The 17,282-nt window shown below is 41.2% G+C and overlaps 1 protein-coding gene across 4 annotated transcripts in view; it reads right to left on the reverse strand.

The window, feature by feature from the left end:
- TCF12 (transcription factor 12) overlaps positions 1-17,282 on the reverse strand; it is a 312,588-nt gene that overhangs the window by 82,111 nt on the left and 213,195 nt on the right. For all 4 annotated transcript variants that reach the window (XM_073652985.1, XM_073652986.1, XM_073652989.1 and 1 more), the window contains exon 6: positions 3,502-3,566. In XM_073652985.1, coding sequence (XP_073509086.1) covers positions 3,502-3,566 — 65 coding nt within the window. The remainder of the gene's footprint in view (positions 1-3,501; positions 3,567-17,282) is intronic.

Raw genomic sequence — 17,282 nt, forward strand, 5'->3', positions numbered from 1 at the left:
ATGAGTGATCAAGATCACTAAAGTTGAAGTCCTCTAGTTGGGACTAAAATAAAAAGTAAAAAAAATAATTAAATGTTTAAAAATGTATAAAAAGAAACAATGTAAAAAAAATTACAAAAAATGTTTTTCCTGTTAAAAATTTCTTTATAATTTAAAGAGCACCTGTCAGCTGGATTGTGCTTAGTAAACCACATACACTGTCAGATGGGCACCGTTATACTGAGTAAAATGATACCTTTGTTGATGGAAAACCATCCAGTGTTTTTTTTTTATAATCTTCATTTTCATTTCTGCCATGATATGTATGTGCTCTCATTATGTATTTATGTATTCCTAACTCTGCCTTGTGACAGGTCACTGTGCTTCAGTGACCCGCCTACTATTTTACATACTGACTTTGTAATTTAATGTGTCACATTGAAATTTACATTCCCCAAAATGGCCGCCACGACCGCCAGCACATGCGCATTAGCATCTCTCGTTTGCCTAGAGATGCTACAGCGCATGCGCTGGCGCCATTTTGCTTTTGGAAAAAGAATTTGGGTGCAGCAATATGGCACCACGCATGCGCAGTAGCATCTCTCAGCAACCGAGAAATGCTATGCTACTGCGCAAGCGGCCATATTGCTGCAGGCAAATTTCTTTTTCCTCTAGCAAAATGGCGTTCGCGCGTGCACAGTAGCCAAGCGCCGCTAGCAGCGTCATGTTGCTGGACGGCTGTGGCAGTGACACATCTACATGCTTATCATGGTTGCAGCCGATCAACAAAGACTAGAGCAGTGGAGAGGCAGTGAGGAATCCAGGGAGATTAATTAAAAGTTAATTTTGTTATATTGTCTCAGCCTAGCATAGACAAATAAAAATTAAAAAATGGTAGTCCATTTAAAAAAATTGTCCCTATTGGGTCATATGAACATCATCAGTACACTGGGATGAACCAAAAAAAGAGCTACTGCAAACAGTACCCCCATGTTCTGGATGACTAAGCTCCACCAAACTTAAGACACCTCATACATAATAGGCAGCAGTCAGCCAAACCATGTATCTTGATTCCTCCATACAGAGGAGCACACTGTTTGGCCCTGTGTTTCATATGAGACAGTCACTGCCAGACTCCTCCTGGGTAGCAAAAGAATTGGCAGTCTGAATTAGGAAAGCCAGATCCTTCTTTTCTACAAGAGATGATGTCGGAAGGCCCACTATAACATGTAGCATGGTTGATATATTCTACGGCAGGGTTCCCCAACTCCAGTCCTCAAGGCCCACCAACAGGTCATGTTTTCAGGATTTCCTTAGTATTGCACAGGTGATGCAATTATTGCCTGTGCAGGTGATGTAATTATCACCTGTGCAATACTAAGGAAAACCTGAAAACATGACCTGTTGGTGGGCCTTGAGGACTGGAGTTGGGGAACCCTGTTCTACGGGATGCAACGTAGAACCTAATTCCGTCTGCAGCTTCATCACATCTGAACACTGGGTGCTTCGACTGCCGGACCCAGGCTAACCAGCTTTTGTCTAAAATAGCCCCAGTGGGCGGCACGGTGGCTCAGTGGATAGCACTGCAGCCATGCAGCGCTGGGGTCCTGGGTTCAAATCCCACCAAGGACAACATCTACAAGGCGTTTGTATGTTCTCCCCGTATTTGCGTGGATTTCCTCCCACACTCCAGAGACATACTTGATAGGGAATCTAGATTGTGAGCCCCAATGGGTATAGTGCCCATAATGTCTGTAAATTATCTGAATTGTAAAGCGCTGCGGAATATGTTGGCGCTATATAAATAAAAAGATTATATCCTGGTATATAGTGGTAAAAGCAGCTTGCTCGGCTCTTTGGAGGGAGACACACTGGTTGGGTAAACTTCCTGCGAGTTTATTGTGCGGCATAAATTCCAGCAGCGTCCCATAAAAATAAACAGACCCTCTCGGGGTTAAAGGGAAAACAAAAGATGAAATATAACAGAGTCTTCTAGCCAGCAAGGCCTTTGTCGGCTGCAGATAGTCCTGCGAAGTTTCAGCAACACCAGTCCTCCAATGTTGTTCTCTGGCATCAGCCACACACAGCTTGGAGACTTCAATCTCCAGACCACACACTCCACCCAGGAAAACAAACGGACTGAACATTTAAACCTTGTTCACTCACACACTGAGGTATGGGGAATGACTTCCCTCCCATCTCTACGTCATTCCCATAAAACCACACCCTTTAAAAGAGTTAACCTCCAGCATATAACATGCTGGCAAAAATTTAGTAGGTCTTAGTTCACACAGGAGAGCATCCTGAGTGACACATACCTCCCCCTCTCATATAATACCAGTGACTCGGTCACAAAAAAAAAAATAGATATAGATAGATATACAGTACAGACCAAAAGTTTGGACACACCTTCTCATTTAAAGATTTTTCTGTATTTTCATGACTATGAAAATTGTACATTCACACTGAAGGCATCAAAACTATGAATTAACACATGTGGAATTATATACTTAACAAAAAAGTGTGAAACAACTGAAAATATGTCTTATATTCTAGGTTCTTCAAAGTAGCCACCTTTTGCTTTGATGACTGCTTTGCACACTCTTGGCATTCTCTTGATGAGCTTCAAGAGGTAGTCACCGGAAATGGTTTTCACTACACAGGTGTGCCCTGTCAGGTTTAATAAGTGGGATTTCTTGCCTTATAAATGGGGTTGGGACCATCAGTTGTGTTGTGCAGGAGTCTGGTGGATACACAGCTGATAGTCTTACTGAATAGACTGTTAGCTGCTTTTTTCTTGCCATAATACAAATTCTAAGTAAAGAAAAACGAGTGGCCATCATTACTTTAAGAAATGAAGGTCAGTCAGTGCGAAAAATTGGGAAAACTTTGAAAGTGTCCCCAAGTGCAGTTGCAAAAAAAAATAATAATCACAACATTGCTAGCCAGGTAGGCTGCAGATATTGTAGTTTTATAACTGATGTCACTAAAGGACATAATGTATATCGGTGGGAAACATACATTAGCATACATTACATACTGACAGAACACTACATGTATCGGTAAGCAAGTTTGCATCTATTTCCTTTATAAAACTAAAAATCCTTTAACAGAATTATTCTACTCAGATCAAAGTGACTAGAATTTGTATATTTCAAAACTACCTATGGGGCGTCCTCCTTTCATTTAAAATAATCTCTGGAGGCAGATTCTCAGGGAGATCAGTGTCTGGCTCATAGATCTTAACAGCTCATTTACATATTAGGAAAACATGGATACCTCTGGAACAAAACATCAGATATCCAGGTATAATGTTATTCAGCTTCCTATGACATACATGCCCATACAGAGAAGGCTTTGGAGGGTGGACCCTACTGACAGATTCCCTTTAAGCCCCAAAATGATGCAAATACAAGAGGATTAATATTACAAATCATCAAATTACCTAATCACAGAGGAAGTTAGGACTGTAAAATGTATTCTGAAACAAATGCTCAGAAGTCTGGAAAATAACAAGCTTACCTGACAACCAGGCACTGCTGAATCTCGGCCATACACAGGGAAAGTACCTCTTTCTGCTGTTTTGCCTAGAATAATAAAATAAAAATAATTACTTACATCTGAATTTGTACCATTAACTATAATAGACAAAATGCCGAACAGAGTAAAATATTATTTATTTATATTTGGTCTATGTGCGCACACAGTATTTTCACTGAATGTTCAATTGCAAAGCAAAAAATAAGAAAAAAACATAGTGGGCGCCGTTGATGAAGACAAGGATGAGAAGGTATAGAAAAACAATGAACATTGATTAAAATACAGCTATGAGTTTCAAAATCTATTTGATTTCTTCTTCAGGCTAATAACTTATAAAGGAAGAAGTGATTCAAGGAAATGTCATGTACTACGCACTGGTAAGTATCAAAGCCCTGACACACAATAGCACAACGTATGATGAATAGCTTAGAATCATAATACAAATAAAGAATAGAAGACTATGTATACAATCTCTGGATAAAAAATGAAAAAATTTGGAAGGAAAATAAAATATCACCCAAAAATGTTTGGAGGGAATTTTTTTTAATCTAATAGTTATAGGTGTTTTTTTAAAAAAAAAACAAGCAAACTTTGTTTTACACCCACCTTCCTAAGGTCCTGCGCTCAATTATTAGCTGCAGTGCTGTCAATGTGACATCAGCACTGCAGACAATAACAGACACTGGTAGCAGGGGTGGAGACTCAGCTCGGACTAGGGGTAAGAGTAAAGCAGTTTGTTTTTATTTTCTAAAACTGTATTAGGGGGAGAAGGGTTTTTAAAAATAGGAAAAGCTCTTTAAGCACAGGCATAGGGTAAATTAGACCGTAAGTTGATCTAATGATCTATACACCATGCAAAACTTTTTTCAATATTAATAGCAGATTGTTTTTATTTTATGTTTAGAAACTCCACTCAAACACAAAAAAGCCTTAGGCTGATGAAAAAATGAGATGGTGTGAATCAATTCACAGTGCCCAGTCCACCAGTCACATCAGTAATTTACAATTAACATTAATGAACATGATCCCTGAGCACGGCCTCCTACCTGATAGCATCCATGGCTCTTCTGTTCATTAGCCATCCTGAAGCAACATTATCATTGCGGTGTGAGGTACATGTGACGCCGTGCCAGGCAGACTAATCAAATGAAGGAGCCACGGATGAAGTCGGGTAAGAGACTATTCTTAAGGCTCCAGTGAAGCGACCACAGATTACCGACTTGGCCAATGGATCAGGGGTCTTGAGAATCAATTCACACTAACTTCATTGAAAATATTTGCTTGTAACATAAACAACACACATAATATATGCAACATAAACAGTCCCTTAAGGTTTAAAGTAGGGTGCATATTTTAATGATTTTTCTTTTTCTTGTAAAATATTTTATTAGCTGAGAAAAGTGAAATTAGAAAACAAACATGTATAACAGAATCCAGATTACACACAAACTTGCTTCTATGGCTACCTGGACCAGTAGACATCACTAGGATTAAAATGTGCCATATACTCTACAAATCAGTCCTCACACTAGTTGGAGCCTACACAAAGTTCCGCTCATAAGGCAGAAAACAAACATGCGACTATGCAGAATTACTTGAAGTGGCATGAATCACGCAGCTCACATTCACCAGTGTCAGCATTTCCTTGCACACAGAAGGAAAAACTGCATTAGCTGAAGTATGGCGAAAACCCAAAAAAATATCAGAAGAAATACTTCTAGCAGTGATTTATATGTGGATTCATACAGGAGGCATCAGAGACAACAGGCTCAAGGAGAAGATCTGGATGCAGATGTCAGAGATGTTTGCCAGGGACATAACGTTTATGAGCTGTTATATGGTTAGGTCACATACCCAAAGCCACGTGAGCACCCATTGTAAGGGACATCATACCCACGTGCCCACAGTAACTGTCTGCTCAGTGTGTGTCAAGGAGCTAGTTCCACTAAAACAAGCAGTCACATGAGGAGGAGATGATACAGTTGTTTACATGTGGTTGTGTCCCAGAGCAGCGGCAGAGCCAGATATGGCACATGATGGATACCACGGGGGCATTGTGAATCTTATTGCCTTCATTGTCCAATAAACAGGCATATGTACAACAAACTCTCCACCAATAGCACACGTTACGGTGAAAGGGGGATTGGGTATGTTACATTTCTCACTGGAATTAAGTGGACAACAGTCATGCATGTATGGGTGGGGGTCAGGAAGAATAGCTGAAAAGGTGTATGGCCACCCTAACTCAAACAACTCTGGTCACAACTCCATATTCAGATTTGTCAATATACAAAAAAAAAAAAAGCCTATTTTGTATTCTGTACCTTTGTGGTAATATTTCCAGCCACTGATCTTAGCACTTGTAGGAGTTACGCACTACCATAATGCACTCTATTTAACAATATTTAACCCCTTCATGACCACAGCATTTTCTGTTTTAGCGTCTTCGTTTTTTGCTCCCCTTTTTCCCAGAGCCATAACTTTTTTATTTTTCGGTACGAGTTATACTTTTGAACGACATCACTGGTTTTACTATATCGTGTACTGGAAAACAGGAAAAAAATTCCAAGCGCGGTGAAATTGCAAATAAAGTGCAATTGCACAGGTTTTTTTTTTATTTTTTAACCACGCTCACTGAATGCTAAAACTGACCTGCTATTATGATTCCCCAGGTCATTACGAGTTTGTAGACACCAAACATGTATAGGTTCTATTTCATTTAAGTGGTGGAAAAAAAATCCAAAGTTTGCTAAAAAAAAAAAAAGAAAAAAGAAAAAAAAAAAAGCGCCATTTTCAGAGACCCGTAGAGTCTCCATTTTTCGGGATCTAGGGCCGGGTGAGGGTTTATTTTTTGCAAGCCGAACTGACGTTTTTATTAATAACATTTTGGGGTAGATCCGATGTTTTGATAGCCTGTTATTAGATTTTATTGCAATGTTGCGGCAACCAAAACAACTTAATTCTGGCGTTTACATTTTTTTTGTCGCTACGCCGTTTACCGATCGGATTAATTCTTTTTTTATATTGATAGATCGGGCGATTCTGAATGCAGCGATACCAAATATGTGTATGTGGGTTTTTATTGTTTTATTTTAAATGGGGCGAAAGGGGGGTGATTTAAACATCTATTTTTTTTTTATTTTTCAAAAAATTTTTTTTAACTTTTTGTTTGCTTCTATAGTCTTCATGGGAGACAAGAATCAACACTTTCCTGATCGTTTCTGTTACACACAGGCGATGAGCAGACCACCTCTGTGTAGCAGAAATGCTCACTTGCTATGAGTGCCGACCACTAGGCGTGACAACCACAGGGGTCTGCTGCAGACCCCGGGTTGTCATGCCAAACCATCGGTGACCCGTGGTCATGTGACGGGGTCAATGACATGCTTCTGGCGTGGTGCTGTTAAATGCCGCTGTCAGAGATTAACTGCGGCATTTAAATAGTTAACAGCCACAGGTGGATCGTGATTCCACCCGCGGCTGTTGCGGACACATGTCAGCTGATAAGATCAGCTGACAAGTGCCCGGTTTAGCGCGGGCTCAGCATCGGAGCCCGCGCTGAACCAGGGGTTATGACGTGGTGAGTACTATTACATACCACATCATAAAGGGGTTAATAGTTTGGACACACCTTCTCATTTAAAGATTTTTCTGTCCTTTCATGACTTTGAAAATTGTACATTCACACTGAAGGCATCAAAACTATGAATTACCACATGTGGAATTATATACTTAACAAAAAAGTGTGAAACAACTGAAAATATGTCTTATATTCTAGGTTCTTCAAAGTAGCCACCTTTGGCTTTGCACACTTTTGGCATTCTCTTGATGAGCTTCAAGAGGTAGTCACCGGAAATGTTTTTCACTTCACAGGTGTACCCTGTCAGGTTTAATAAGTGGGATTTCTTGCCTTATAAATGGGGTTGGGACTATCAGTTGTGTTGTGCAGAAGTCATGTGAATACACAGCAGACAGTCCTACTGAATAGACTGTTAGAATTTGTATTATGGCAAGAAAAAAGCAGCTAAAAGTGTCCCCAATTGCAGTTGCAAAAACCATCAAGTGCTACAAAGAAACTGGCTCACATGAGGACCGCCCCAGGAAGAGAAGACCAAGAGTCACCTCTGCTTCTGAGGATAAGTTTATCCGAGTCATCAGCCTCAGAAATCACAGGTTAACGGCAGCTCAGATTAGAGACCAGGTCAATTCCACACAGAGTTCTAGCAGCAGACACATCTCTACAACAACTGTTAAGAGGAGACTTTGTGCAGCAGGCCTTCATGGTGAAATAGCTGCTAGGAAACCACTGGTAAGAACAGGAAACAAGCAGAAGAGACTTGTTTGGGCTAAAGAACACAAGGAATGGACATTAGACCAGTGGAAATCTGTGCTTTGGTCTGATGAGTCCAAATTTGAGATCTTTGGTTCCAATCACCGTGTCTTTGTGCGACGCAGAAAAGGTGAACAGATGGACTCTACATGCCTGGTTCCCACCTTGAAGCATGGAGGAGGAGGTGTGATGGTGTGGGGGTTCTTTGCTGGAGACACTGTTGGGGATTTATTCAAAATTGAAGGCATACTGAACCAGCATGGCTACCACAGTATCTTGCAGCGGCATGCTATTCCATCCGGTTTGCGTTTAGCTGGACCATCATTTATTTTTCAACAGGACAATGACCCCAAACACACCTCCAGGCTGTGTAAGGGCTATTTGACCAAGAAGGAGAGTGATGGGGTGCTGCGCCAGATGACCTGGCCTCCACAGTCACCAGACCTGAACCCAATCGAGATGGTTTGGGGTGAGCTGGACCGCAGAGTGAAGGCAAAAGGGCCAACAAGTGCTAAGCATCTCTGGGAACTCCTTCAAGATTGTTGGAAGACCATTTCCGGTGACTACCTCTTGAAGCTCATCAAGAGAATGCCAAGAGTGTGCAAAGCAGTCATCAAAGCAAAAGGTGGCTACTTTGAAGAATCTAGAATATAAGACATATTTTCAGTTGTTTCACACTTTTTTGTTAAGTATATAATTCCACATGTGTTAATTCATAGTTTTGATGCCTTCAGTGTGAATGTACAATTTTCATAGTCAAGAAAATACAGAAAAATCTTTAAATGAGAAGGTGTGTCCAATCTTTTGGTCTGTACTGTATGTTCACACAGACTAACAGAACTTTTTTTTGTGTTTTTTTTTAAATAATCTCCACTGGGCACCACAAAAAAAGAGCGGCAGGTCTGATGCCCAACCACTGCTCCATTCATTCTCTATGGGGCTGCTGGAAAAAAAAGCCAAAGTGCTTGGCAGGCAAGCGCACAGCCACTACATTCTGACAGTGATAAAAGTTCCCCGGTTCTGCCGATTGGTGCAGGTCCCTTACCGATCAACAAGTTATCACCTATCCTTGTTTATACCAATTCTACCATTGCTCTTTGTATGTCTTTTTATGCTGTTCTGGAACCCGAACTGAACTTTGGAATACAGTTCGGGTCGGTTACCAGAACCCGAACTTCCACAGGTCCCTTCATGCCTATTTACTAGGGTTTACAGAGGACCTATCACCAGCATGAGCATGTTAAACTGGCCATATTATGACACAGTGGCTGTACAGCTGAGTAAAATATAGTTTTTATTTTTAAATTTCTTCTTTTTGGTGTGGAGATATTAAGATTGTTAGGTTATAAATTAGGTTACAGCTAAACTGTGCATTATCAGAGAGAAAGAGGGAAAAAAGATGCACACCCTCCTTACTGATCTCTGCAGCTATTGTGTAGAGATACAGCAGAGCTGAGTTATGTATTATTACAAACCCTTCCAGATCTCATCCTCCTATCACACTGACTGCTGCGAGATGAGCTCTGGAAGTAATAATACATAACTCAGCTCTGCTCTACACAATAAATACTTTATATGCAGAGAAGCCATGATGTGGTTGGTCAGTTTAACATGTTGAAACTGATGGAATGTTCTTTAAGTTTTCCTTTGTAAAATGAAAACATGTTTTATGTAAGGAAAGTTATTGTTTCACTGCAACCAAAGAGCCATGACTCCATTTTTCATCTAATGTAAATATAAAAGGGCTTCATTTTTAATGTTTTTTTAGGGGTGATGACAAGGTAGAAAATCTGCCATTTATTTATTTATCCATCACAATGTGCAATGCTTTATACTTAACAATTTGTCTTTGATCTAAATGTTGTGACAACTGCAGTGATATTAAAGGGGTGGATACATGCTGGGCCACTCAAACGAAGAATCATCAGGGGCAGAGGCTGCGGTCACTGGAGGGAGAAATCCGTCCCACTACCAGGGCTGTGGAGTCGGTGTCCATTTTGGTGGAGTCGGTATAAAATGGACAGACTCGGACTCCTAAAATATATAATAAATTGGGTACAGTAGTTCAATGCAGGATGTGCTGTAAATGTTTTCATAACAATTTGGGAAAGTTGTGAAATGTCCTATAAACGTCTGTCTGTCCCTGATCTAGGATCTCTGCTTTTAGTTGAGATGAATCTGTGCTGCACTTTATGTACATGCTCAGTAGTGACCAGTGCTGTGGAGTCGGAAGTCAGGGATATTGAGGAGTTGGAGGTTTGGCTTACCGACTCCACAGCTTTGCCCACTACCATCCTACAGATATCTCCAAAAATAAAAGCCCAATACAGATTTTCCTAAACTGACTTTATCAAATAACTTGACCCAGTCCACACTTACTTTTATTTTGCATGGTAACCACAGCTGTGGCTGTGATTACAATGCACTCCAGCGGTTCAGTATGCTTATAAGCACATTCTGGAGGATTCATAACGGCCCTCGCATATGATTCCCCTCACTGTCTCACCCTATATACATACATACACACGTTATAACTGCATGATTGGTGTGTAAAAGCTTAAAAAGGTCTGCACAAAACTTGATGAGCTTCACACTCCTGAGCAGTCAGTACCGGTCTACGGACCCTAGACCACCACCGATCTGCGGGATGTGTTAGGGAGTTTAGCATAACATAAAATTTGTTGAAAGATACATGACCTTGGCTGCAGCGTTCAGGATGGATAGGAGAGGTGAGGGTTTAGTAGAGAGTTGTAGTAGTCCAGAAGATAATGAATCAGAGCAAAAGTAAGAGGTTTTGCAAAGTTAAAGGGGTATTCCCATCTCCAAGATCCTATCCCAATATGTAGTAGGTGTAATAATAATAATATTAGCAAATACCTCCAAATAGAAATGTAGTATACTTTTTCTGATTCGCTATGTCTCTTTTCTCATGTGCAGGCATTGCAGGACCTTAGGTATCCATTGTTACAAGCACTAGCAACTAGCTAACTGTCACTATATCACTGGTTGTAACCATGGATTCCTAAGGTCCTGCAATGCCTGCACATGAGGAAAGAGACATAGCGAATCAGAAAAACTATACTATATTTCTAATTGGAGGTATTTGCTAATATTATTAAACCTACTACATAATGGGATAGGATCTTGGGGATGGGAATATTTCTAAGTTAAAAAAGAAAAGGTCAAATTCTTAAGATATTTTTGAGGTGCAGGTGACATCAGCAAGAAAGTGATTGGATATAGGGAGTGAAGGAAACATCCAAGTCAAATACAACCCCAAGACAGTGAGCGTGCTGCTTGGCCATTGTGGTAGAACCATCCATGGAAAAGATAATATTGGATTTGAATAGGGTAGCAGAGGGAAGAAACACAAGAAGTTCAGTTCTGGAAAGATTCAGTTTTAGATGCAAGAAAGATGATGAAACAGTGGACAATCACTGGCATTTTATAGTAATGCGGGGGTGAAGTCAGGACAATGTGTGTATAATTGGGTATCATCAGCATAGAGATGGCATTTGAAACCAAATCCAATATTGGTGGTATATATACAAAAAAAGGAGGGGATAATCATTCTGTGTGCTTAGACCATTGTTCCGGGCAGCACATGTTCTGTTTATACAGGATGATGTGCTGCTGAAAACAATATTATTTCAGCAAGCGTGAAAATCGTTTTACCTGATGAATGAGCATTTTGCTAGCTCGTTGGATGATTGGCAGCCTGTTTACATTGTCAGATTATCAGTAAGCAAGCATTCCTAGGAGGGAACTTTCCCAATAATCACCCAGTGTAAAAGCATCCTCACATGTAAAAACATTCATTTACCATTACACATATATAATACAAAAAACGGCGATTGAGCAAAAATATGTCAGGAGGCCTTAAACCAAAACAACATGTTCAGAGACATCTATTATGGTCAATAGATAAAAGAGGATCTGGAGATCTTTCTGATAATTGAAGAATGCAAAGTTTAGACAACACAGATAAGACAAATTGTGGAGAAAGAATCAGATTTGCCATGTAAACAATAGGTAAACTAATTTTTGAAGATAGATGAAAGGGTCCTGCACTGCAGTAGGTTATCTTATCTTATGCCTCTGGTATAGAAGCTTATAGTATACAGAGCACTTGGGAAAAAAATATTGTTCTATCAAGTTAAGTTCACAATCATTGTCCAATGTAGTCACGTGGAGTGATTGAATAATCAGTGACAATTTGCTTGTTTGCTAGTAATTGAATATTTTTATGATGGCCTAAAAATGACTTAGCAATTGTCAGTGGAACATCTTCGTATAAATGGTATCTACTTATTAGCAAACAAGACTGAAGGAAAGACGATTAATCCCAGCAGTGATCAATGTTAAAATACATATGACGATAAATGTCATATACAAACAAGGTCTTCTAACCAGGGCTGTGGAGTCGGTAAGCCAAACCTGCGACTCAGACTCCTCAATTTCCCTTACACCGACTCCGAGTCCCACATATATGGCTTATATTTAAGTGAAAAATTTATTGTAGTACAATGTGAACATCAGACATTTAATCATTTTTATGATACAATAATCAAGATATATAGATAGAACATAATATATATTTATTGGAATACAACTTTAGAACACAAAAAACTGTAATAAATTGTAAATATGTAATACACTATGTAATATCGATTACATATACAGTACAGACCAAAAGTTTGGACACACCTTCTCATTTAAAGATTTTTCTGTATTTTCATGACTATGAAAATTGTACATTCACACTGAAGGCATCAAAACTATGAATTAACACATGTGGAATTATATACTTAACAAAAAAGTGTGAAACAACTGAAAATATATGTCTTATATTCTAGGTTCTTCAAAGTAGCCACCTTTGGCTTTGATGACTGCTTTGCACACTCTTGGCACTCTCTTGATGAGCTTCAAGAGGTAGTCACCAGAAATGGTTTTCACTTCACAGGTGTGCCCTGTCAGGTTTAATAAGTCGGATTTCTTGCCTTATAAATGGGGTTGGGACCATCAGCTGTGTTGTGCAGAAGTCAGGTGGATACACAGCTGATAGTCCTACTGAATAGACTGTTAGAATTTGTATTATGGCAAGAAAAAAGCAGCTAAGTAACGAAAAACGAGTGGCCATCATTACTTTAAGAAATGAAGGTCAGTCAGTCTGAAAAATTGGGCAAACTTTGAAAGTGTCCCCAAGTGCAGTTGCAAAAACCATCAAGCGCTAAAAAGAAACTGGCTCACATGAGGACCGCCCCAGGAAAGGAAGACCAAGAGTCACCTCTGCTTCTGAGGATAAGTTTATCCGAGTCACCAGCCTCAGAAATCGCAGGTTAACAGCAGCTCAGATTAGAGACCAGGTCAATGCCACACAGAGTTCTAGCAGCAGACACATCTCTACAACAACTGTTAAGAGGATACTTTGTGCAGCAGGCCTTCATGGTAAAATAGCTGCTAGGAAACCACTGCTAAGGACAGGAAACAAGCAGAAGAGACTTGTTTGGGCTAAAGAACACAAGGAATGGACATTAGACCAGTGGATATCTGTGCTTTGGTCTGATGAGTCCAAATTTGAGATCTTTGGTTCCAACCACTGTGTCTTTATGCGACGCAGAAAAGGTGAACGGATGGACTCTACATGCTTGGTTCCCACCGTGAAGCATGGAGGACGAGGTGTAATGGTGTGGGGGTGCTTCAAAATTGAAGGCATACTGAACCAGCATGGCTACCACAGCATCTTGCAGCGGCATGCTATTCCATCCGGTTTGCGTTTAGTTGGACCATCATTTATTTTTTCAACAGGACAATGACCCCAAACACACCTCCAGGCTGTGTAAGGGCTATTTGACCAAGGAGGAGAGTGATGGGGTGCTACACCAGATGACCTGGCCTCCACAGTCACCAGACCTGAACCCAATCGAGATGATTTGGGGTGAGATGGACCGCAGAATGAAGGCAAAAGGGCCAACAAGTGCTAAGCATCTCTGGGAACTCCTTCAAGATTGTTGGAAGAAGATTTCCGGTGACTACCTCTTGAAGCTCATCAAGAGAATGCCAAGAGTGTGCAAAGCAGTCATCAAAGCAAAAGGTTGCTACTTTGAAGAACCTAGAATATAAGACATATTTTCAGCTGTTTCACACTTTTTTGTTAAGTATATAATTCCACATGTGTTAATTCATAGTTTTGCTGCCTTCAGTGTGAATGTACAATTTTCCTAGTCATGAAAATACAGAAAAATCTTTAAATGAGAAGGTGTGTCCAAACTTTTGGTCTGTACTGTATATATATATATATATATATATATATATATATATATATATATATACATACTGTGTGTATATATATATATATATATATATATATATATATCACTATGTAATAAACTATGTAAGTGGCGAAAAACAGTTTTCAACAAAAACATACTAAATAACATTTGTGCAGTCTTTGAATTTGTTCTAAGAAATAGAATTGCCTCCATCAGATCCTCCTTCATAGATGACCTCAAATCTGACCTAATAATTTTAAGGCTAGAGAACAACCTCTCTACACTAACTTGGGTTGGAGGCAAAGCCGTAACCACATGGGCAACATCTCTAACAATTTCCGGGTATAAAGCTAAGACTAAGCCTAGATCCTCAAGCTACATTCACACCATGGGCGTAGCCAGGATCAAAACTGGGGGGGGGGGCAGAACCTCATACTGCACACCTCATACTGCACACCCCTACACTTGAAAATAAAGCCTGCACCTTAAGAAGATGTGGTGAATGCAGTCTATTTATTCCAACTATCAATTGATGTTGACGTGTTACTGAAGACGAGCAATGCCTGTCCTGGGCATCCTTTTGGGCAGCTATGAGGTGTACCTGACTGGTGCTTAAAAAAAAGGAGTGTTAGTCCATGTGCTACCCGGCTTTCATTCTTTTTGGTACAGATAAGATATGGATAGACCGATATGGATAAATGGATGGATATATATAGTCATAGAGGGATAGATAGATAGATAGATAGATAGATAGATGGAGGGATGGATAGATAGATGGAGGAACAGATAGATTAATAGAGGGATGGATAGGTGGAGGGATAGATAGATAGATAGATAGATAGATAGATAGATAGATAGATAGATAGATAGATAGATAGATACAGGGATGGATGGATAAATATATGGATAGATAGATGATAGATAGAGGGATAGATGAAGGGATAGATGAAAGGATGGATAGATAGATAGATAAGATAGATAAAGTCATAGATGGAGGGAGGGATGGATAGATAGTGGGATAGATGGAGGAATAGATAGATTAATAGAGAATTGGATAGGTAAATAGAGGGATGGATAGATGGAGGGATGGATAGATGGAGAGATAGATAGATATATACAGGGATGGATAAATATATGGATAGATAGATGATAGATAGCCGTATGGATGGATATCTGGAGGGATAGATGAAGAGATAGATGGATAGATAGAGGGATAAATGAAAGGATAGATGAAGGGATAGATGGAGGGATAGATGAAGGGATAGATGGATAGATAGAGGGATGGATGGATAGATGGATAGATGAATGCATGGAGGGATAGACAGAGTGTGATAGACAGATGACAGCTACAGACAGCAAATAGTACATTGCACATATCGCACATATAGTTCACACATTGTACAGAGAGCACATAATAATCACCTACAATATTAGCATTAGTTACCTTCCTGTGACAGAGATGAGCAGTAGTACTTTCAGTTTCTCACTTTCTCCAGCTCGGGGCCCAGGAATCAGATCCTGTGCAGGGCAGGCACCCCTCCCCCTCCTCTCTCTGGTGAAGATGGCAGAAGACAGGACAGAGAAGGGGAGATTTCCCCCTGCCGTCTGGAGCCGATTCAGGACGGGAGCACTGCAGCATACAAGTGAGTTTTGATAGGTGCGTGCCCCTGCTTCTAGGGGCACGCACCAGCATTGAACTACTGTACCCAATTTATTATATGTTTTAGGAGTCGGAGTCGATTCATTTTATACCGACTCCACCAAAATGAGCACCGACCTTAACTCCACAGCCCTGCTTCTAACAAATATATATTCAATACTCATTAAATTGAAGAACGGAACAAAGGTAGCACTCACCAATAAGTCCAAAGATATCCTTTATTATTACCAACAGTGCATGCTGGCTGGCGGCATAGGACTGAGACCCCGAAGGGTGTGCGGGGGAGTGAGAGTGAGGACGACGGCCGTTTCGCGGCCTTCCGGCGCTTCAACGAGTCCTTCGGGGTCTCCGTCCTATGCCGCCAGCCAGCATGCACTGTTGGTAATCATAAAGGATATCTTGGGACTTATTGGTGAGTGCCACCTTTATTCCGTTCTTGAATTTCATGACTATTTACTTGGTAACGCACCACAATTTAGCCGGGAGCTTTCCATATTGAAGGTGAATTAAATTACATAGAGCAGAGGTGGTGCCGCAATTCTTCTCTTCGTTTTTGAATATATTCAATACTATTTAGTGGGCAAAAAGTGTTCATTATATATATATATATATATATATATATATATATATATATATATGACGCGCCCCTGGGCCTGTGTCGCGCTGCGTTGCGCACGCGGGAGCTTACCCGGAGCCGGATCTCTTGAGGGTTGTAGTCTCGTGGCGGTGATCCGGTCCGTGCCCAGGGAGTCAGACTAAGTGGCGCTGTATTAGCGGTAGATGTTGGACGACTACGCCACCCGTTGAATGCAGCTTTGGAGCTGCCGCTGCAGGGCAGACCGCTGAGGCCGGTGGTAGGATTGTGCAGCGTGATAGTATAACCCCCAACGGGAGGGGTATGGCCTCAGGGCAGCCGACGTGGATGATGGGGGTAGCAGGAACCACTCGGAGACGATGCGGTGTAGTTCAGGGTCTTTACTGGTGACAAAGATAGACCCTCCCGGAGTACTGGCTAGCGGTTGGGGCCTGGTCAGTCCTTGAGCAGATGGGATCTCCCCTGGCCAGGCGGAGTTGTAGGCCTCCCAAACTAACGATACTCTTCTGGCTACCTTGCTAGAAGCGAGTATAAGTAGCCCACGTCCCTGAGTGTACCGTGTGGTGCTCACCCGTATGGCCGGTGACTCGGGGCCTTCTAGTAGCTTCCGCTCCACGACGGCGGTGCTGGTCCCATGCGTGTGACCGTGCCTTCGGGTTTCTTGGCCAGAGGACCTGAAATCCCCTGCCTGACGGATTCTGCTGCTGGGTAGGAGTTAGTCCCCACAGCCTCGGACTCCGGGTCCGGTGATAGCTTCTCAGTCAGGGCGAGCTCTGCAGCTGCCAGCCCCTGACTCATTGTAGCACTGCTCCCACAGAGCTCTTCTTCTACTTCTGGCATGGCCCAGGAGCTGGGCCCAGCCGGAGCCACAGCTCCCTGTCAGCCCTCCTGACTGAACTCTCCCTC

The sequence above is a fragment of the Phyllobates terribilis genome, unplaced genomic scaffold (genome assembly GCF_046119375.1).
Source record: "Phyllobates terribilis strain yellow unplaced genomic scaffold, ASM4611937v1 Scaffold_11__3_contigs__length_659146591, whole genome shotgun sequence".
NCBI classification, from domain to species: Eukaryota; Metazoa; Chordata; class Amphibia; order Anura; family Dendrobatidae; genus Phyllobates; species Phyllobates terribilis.